The sequence below is a fragment of the Lupinus angustifolius genome, chromosome LG08 (assembly GCF_001865875.1).
Source record: "Lupinus angustifolius cultivar Tanjil chromosome LG08, LupAngTanjil_v1.0, whole genome shotgun sequence".
Classification (NCBI taxonomy): domain Eukaryota; kingdom Viridiplantae; phylum Streptophyta; class Magnoliopsida; order Fabales; family Fabaceae; genus Lupinus; species Lupinus angustifolius.
Genome location: NC_032016.1, coordinates 21,513,194 through 21,519,406, shown reverse-complemented (window position 1 = coordinate 21,519,406; position 6,213 = coordinate 21,513,194). Strand labels below are relative to the sequence as shown.

At 31.2% G+C, this 6,213-nt stretch overlaps 1 protein-coding gene across 1 annotated transcript; it reads left to right on the top strand.

Annotated features, from left to right (window-relative positions):
• On the top strand, positions 2,990-5,379 carry LOC109353332 (trafficking protein particle complex subunit 3-like). The gene is made up of 5 exons (XM_019595561.1): positions 2,990-3,120; positions 3,205-3,302; positions 3,495-3,594; positions 4,534-4,716; positions 5,085-5,379. The coding sequence occupies exons 1-5, from the start codon at positions 3,064-3,066 to the stop codon at positions 5,205-5,207; spliced, it is 561 nt and encodes a 186-aa protein (XP_019451106.1). The 5' UTR covers positions 2,990-3,063; the 3' UTR covers positions 5,208-5,379.

The following is a 6,213-nucleotide window of genomic DNA, read 5'->3' as shown; positions in this document are numbered from 1 at the left end:
TATATATAATAAAGCATCATAGTGAGTTCAAAATGATACATCCTAAAATATCGTTCATTTGTTTCAGTTTTTCATTCTGGAGATAGACGAGGAGGCCGATGAGGCCACAAAAAGCAGGCTCATACGTTTCCTTAAAGAAAAGGTGAAAGGTGAGAAAAACATTTTGTATAAATAATTATTAAAATATATTTATATGACATTAGTAATCATATGTTATTAAAGCATTTTAAATCTCAATTATTTATGTATGTTTTAAAGTTTTTGTGTTTATATATGCTATATATATATATAGTTCAGAGCACCCTGTGAGATTCTAATCCTTCACCTAGTTATTTATTTATTATGATGATGTCTCAGGTGGAAAACGATTTGAGTTTGATGGGACGAGTAACAAAGTGAGGGGTGAAAGCTATGATGACGTGGCTATGAAAATTTACAATAATTTTGACTCGAATGTTATACAGAGGTATAAAAAAGGGTCGAAGGAGGAAACTAAGTTCGATTCTTTTTTCTGATACATACATGAGGAAATTGGGTTCTCTCTTAAAAACATTTACCAATAATTACCAATCAAATAATTAAGTTTACTGAGAATAAAATTAGTAGATGATGCTTTGGAAGCTTAGACTTTTTGAGTTTTTGTTGCTTCTTTTCCTGTAATAATAAGACGTTATGTACTCTTATTGACAATATTTGATATTTATAAAACATAGAAAACAATATTGGCATCTCCTCTTTATTTTGTTATATAATGTTTCATCGAAATTTAAATTTTGGCTTTTGTTTTTAATTATGCCAATCGACTAATATTATATCCTCCAAATAAATTTACTTAAGAATCATCATAACTATATAACATACATGACACTATTAATTTTCTCCTCACATAAAACGATTATAACTTATCAATAAGATGTTAGTCTAATAATACAAAGTCTTGTTGGATTCTCAGGAATTGGGATAATTAAAATATCAAAGATTCGATTTTTAGGAAGAATACTTGTTAGAAGAAATAACCATACTACACACCCCAAAATAGATTTAGTTCATTACAAAAAAAAATGTGAGAATATTATTAGTAATAAAAAAATGTTTCTAACTTCAAGAGATTCATGATGGTTAGAAGAATTTTTATGCTAGTTTATAGAAAGAATACAACATTGAGATTGGATAAGATAGGAAGCTAACAGCGATGTTAGGAGTATATATATTTGGAAGTTAATTTTGGGTGAAAAAGGGAAGTATAATTTTCAATTAAAAAGGTTAAATAATATTTTTATAAATAAATAATTAACAAGTTGGTAGATTATTATGAAATACTTCATCATTCTTTATAAAGCAACTTATAAAAATGTATCAATAAATAAATAATAGCATTGTGTTACATTATGGAAAAAAATCATTTTCTACACACAAAAAAAAAAAATCTAATTACAAAGGGTCAAAGACCTAAAATATAACTTACATGTATAACACTATTACAGTTTCACTTAGACTTGTAGGGGTTAAGCCGCATTCCTAATATATAGTTATCATCATACTAGGAGCAATCATGTTCAAACTGAGAATATTCATAAATATGTGAGGTTAACTTTTTCAGCGAACATTTTTTTCATCCACAAAATTTGAACCCAAGATCTTGCTTAAAAAAATCAAATATGTACAACTTGAAACCATCCTATTGATAATGTAGAGTCACTTTACCAATACATAGACACGTCCAGTCCTTATTAATCAACATGGTACTTGAATTACTATGACAACTAAGAAAATACAAAATCAACATTCAAAAGCATTGTCATTAATCATGACTTACATTTCGAGTTGCACCAAAAATAATAAAATTAAATTATGCAAATTTAGCAGTGATAAAACAATTTAAAACTTTATATAAAACCAGACGACTTCCCACAATTTCAAGGAAAATTGAAGATAATTCAAGATCTTAAAAGCACAAAACTAACAGGATTATACACCCCAGAAAGGTGATTCATTAATTAACCATGGAACACGTATAATAATTGATACCTAAACATAGATGGAAATAAAAGGAAGAGCACTTACCACATTGGTAGATGGTTGTGTTATTTGAGCATGACATAGGAATTGGATCCTATTGTGTGTATTATAAAAGCTTTATGAATAGAGATAAAACCTAATTTTTTATGAGATAAAACTATCAAAATAAATTGTCTGACTTGTTTTATATCCAGATCTCGATCAGGTAAAAGAAGACTAGGTTTATTCGAGTAAAAAACTGATTTCATATATAAAATATCAGATATACCTTTTTATGACAAGTATAGGTCGGACCAAAAAATATCATACTTGTTGGGTTTATTCAAGTGTGAAGTCCCACATTGGATATGCAAGGAGGAGTAAAAGAGTTTATAAGAAGGAAATGCCCATGAAACTAATGCCTTAAGGTTTTGGTTCAAGACGTGGTTGGAGGCTTCCCGGTCGCAGTCTGATCCAACAATACCATATATTCATGCCTAAATTCTATTGTCCAAATTCTCCAAATTTTCTTACTAGATAAGAGATACAATGCACAACAAATATAAGAAAAAAATGATAGAAGGTTACCCATGGCTTATTACTGGTAAAGTCAACTCATGATTCAACATAAGGTGAAGACTTTCAAGTTTCAACACCCTCCTATTTTACTAAGTTTACTTTTTATTTTTATGAAAGTATATTTTCATAGTATAAATACATTAGGGAAGTATATTTCCATGAGTAATTTTACCTAATAAGAATTCTTTCCTATGATTGGAAATGTAAGTACTTGTTTTTTTCCTTATATTTTTAAGAATAAAATTATCATTTTATTATAATAAAAGGAAAATAAAAATGAATTACTATATTATTTTTTACTTATTTCCTATTAATGGAAAGTATCATGCTCAATTTAACAGGGGAATGAGTAAAGAAGCTAGTGTAAAAAAATTCAGACTATCTATATGGGCCTTGTGGGCTTAGCTAGGCCTTGAATGAAGAACCCAAACCGCATCTCCCCCTCTACTTCGATCGATCTCAGCGAAAGTTCAGTGAACTCCGTCAATGGCTCCCGTTGCTCCTCGATCTGGAGATGCAATATTCGCAAACGTCGAACGCGTGGTAACCAAACAACTTCTCTTCATTCTCTATTTCATTTTTGTGTGTTCATGGAATCGTTATTCACTTCATAGTTGAATTGTGCAGAACGCGGAACTGTTTACTTTGACGTATGGTGCGATCGTGCGTCAATTGCTCACCGATTTGGAAGAAGTTGATGAGGTTAACAAGCAGCTTGATCAAATGTAAATTTTATAATCTCTTCATTTTTTCGAGTTCTGTTATTAATTTCAAGTTGTAGAATTCTTACTCGATGTCGTTAAATTTGATCTGTTATGAATAATTAGGGGATTTTAGTTCACCGATTCAATGTATGTTCATATTTAAGTAAACTATATTCATCAATTTAAGTTTTACTGTTTGGTTGGTTTTTTCAGGGGTTATAATATTGGAATCCGTTTGATTGATGAGTTTTTAGCTAAATCTAATGTATCAAGATGCGTTGATTTCAGAGAGACAACTGATGTAATTGCAAAGGTATTGGTTTACATGTTAGGCAAGAAATTGACTGAAATTGTCCACTTAATTTGCTTTATTAGTTATTCTTTCATTTTGATTTATTTTATTTTGATATTTTGGCTGCTCAATGTGATCATGGCTGTATTAGTTTTCTTTTTACTCACGGTGGAGATTTCCACTGTTAAAGATTTGGACATAGCTTTGAGTTGTTTTTGCTGTAGTCTATTGTTATTGATTTAACATTTAAGTAAGTTGGATTCTTAAGTAGGAAAACATGTAGCCTGCAAGCATAGCGAAACTTGCTACTTGATCTATATGTGATTAGTTTATCAATCAACCTATTCAAAATTTGAGGCTTAGTAAAAAGGTTATAATTAATTTTTGTAATAGTTCTCATTCACATATTTCCTTATAACATTATTCGCTAAGTTGTAAATTTTTATCTTAACAGATCTATGAAAGCACTTGAATACTTGATATATGACAGTTTCCTTTCTGTGTATATTCCCTTCCTTGTCAACTTGACCAAACTTTTGGTTTCATTAAGAATGCTGATTGACTTTTAATATCAAATCACTTTTTCAACTGGGTTTTTTCATCACCGACTATTTAATCGATATTAACTCACTTTTGCCAGTTGTTATGTGGAGTTCCTTGGCAATCTGTTCAGGCAGAATTCCATGGCCTTGGTCACGTGATTTGCTTGGTTTGGGCTATTTATGTTTAGTTTCAGTGCATAACAGTTGGGTGACTGCTGCACATCTTGATTGGTATAACGTTCAGGGGAGTGGGTCATGCAATACAGTGAATAAATTCCTTCTTGGTTGTGTGATCACGATTTCTTGTTTTTTGTTAATTAACTGTATTACTACTAAATCATATTTCAAGGAGAAGGCAACTTTATATTTTTACCAACCATATTGGTGATTTTACATGTTTCCCCCCGGTACTATACAGGTTGGTTTTAAAATGTTCCTTGGTGTTACTGCATCTGTGGCCAATTGGGATGCTGATGGGACATGTTGTAGTATTATTTTGGAGGATAATCCTTTGGTAGACTTTGTTGAGCTTCCTGACAACTGTCAAGGTCTTTACTATTGTAACATCCTAAGTGGAGTCATTAGAGGAGCCTTAGAGATGGTAAGTTTCTGTTCCGAATTGTTACCTTACCTCATTTGACAGTACTCCTTAATAGAAGTTCTATTTATCAATGTCACTTTTTTGTTTTCACTTCCAACGTTTGGGATGCTAAGAAAATATAATATTCTGATTGTAGCAGAGGGCTTCTGAAAGCATTTGAGTATTTTGACTCATATGAAATAGATTACTGAAATGTTTTTTGTCTGGTATATCCATAAATGGAAAGGGTTTATGTTATGTTTCCTGTGATATCGTGGGGAATTGGGCGTCATGGTGAAGCTTAATGTATTTTCTACTATTCTACTACCATATGATTCATTCTTGTCGTTATCATCATGATTCCTATACTTCCACAATTCCACCTTCAGGTGTCAATGAAAACCGAGATCACTTGGATCCGTGATGTGCTTCGGGGTGATGATGCGTTTGAGTTGCAGGTAAAACTTCTCAAGCAAGTTCCAGAAGAATATCCATACAAGGATGATGAGTGATGTTAGTTTTGCAATGCTGTATACGTTTTTTTGTTAATTCATATTTTCCCAAGTATTAGATTATCATCTGTCTGCCTAGTGCTTTGTGTATTTTGATGAACCTTTAACTACAACAGAAAATCTTTGATCATTATTATGATACTATCTGACACTGACAGAAAACTGTGATCTATTCATAATTCAAACTGATTTGTGAAGTTTTATATCATTGTCCTTTTCGTGGTAGCCTAATATTTTAGTCCCTGCTTAAGATTTCAAATCACTGGCATATGATTTTGCTATGCTTAACGTTGCAACTGTCTCACACTGAGAGATGTAATTGTAGTTTTCAAGGGAAAAAATATAGATGTAAGCATGAGAGTGTCATTACTCATTTTCAATGGTTTGTTGAGGAAGCATTACTCCTTCCTTTTTATTTTTCATTTTCTTATCCAATTTCCCACAAGGGTATCAATGGATAAATACTAGAATGTTGTAGTAAAATGATCCAGTGAAATTTATATGAAAAAATATTCTTCGAATCTTGCAATAAACAGAGAAGTTATATAAGCCAATAACAATTAACACAACTGCTGAGAACGTACTCGTTGTGCCAAGAGTGTCTTTCCCTTAAAATAAGGTGGTCTCGTTTTAGTTTTCCACTAAATAGAAGAGGAACAAGAACCAATTTCCTCTTTAGTATATATCCGAGCCTATGGCTAATAATGGAAAGTCTAGGTGCGTTTCTCTTAGTATGAAGTTATAAGGCAATAAGCAGGGAACTTGTAACCTCAAACTGAAGAAGACACATTCCAAACCTCAATAAAAAAATACACATTCCATATCAAAATAAATAAACTAAAATCACCAAGTCAATATCCTTTTTCCATAGTTCAAAGGTTAGCATCTCTTAGCAAAGTTAGAAAGTTATGTCATATAAAAAGGTTAAAGTTATTGTCTATTAGGGTATTTGAGAGTTAGTAAGATGCTTATTTATTTATAAAAATATTATATAACTCTTGATTTA

Excerpts from the sequence above, each read along its gene's own strand:
- LOC109353332 (XM_019595561.1), top strand. The coding sequence starts at position 3,064 with ATGGCTCCCGTTGCTCCTCGATCTGGAGATGCAATATTCGCAAACGTC. Across the intron at positions 3,121-3,204 it reads TCGCAAACGTCGAACGCGTG|AACGCGGAACTGTTTACTTT; the intron begins GTAACCAAACAA and ends TGAATTGTGCAG. Across the intron at positions 3,595-4,533 it reads CAACTGATGTAATTGCAAAG|GTTGGTTTTAAAATGTTCCT; the intron begins GTATTGGTTTAC and ends GGTACTATACAG.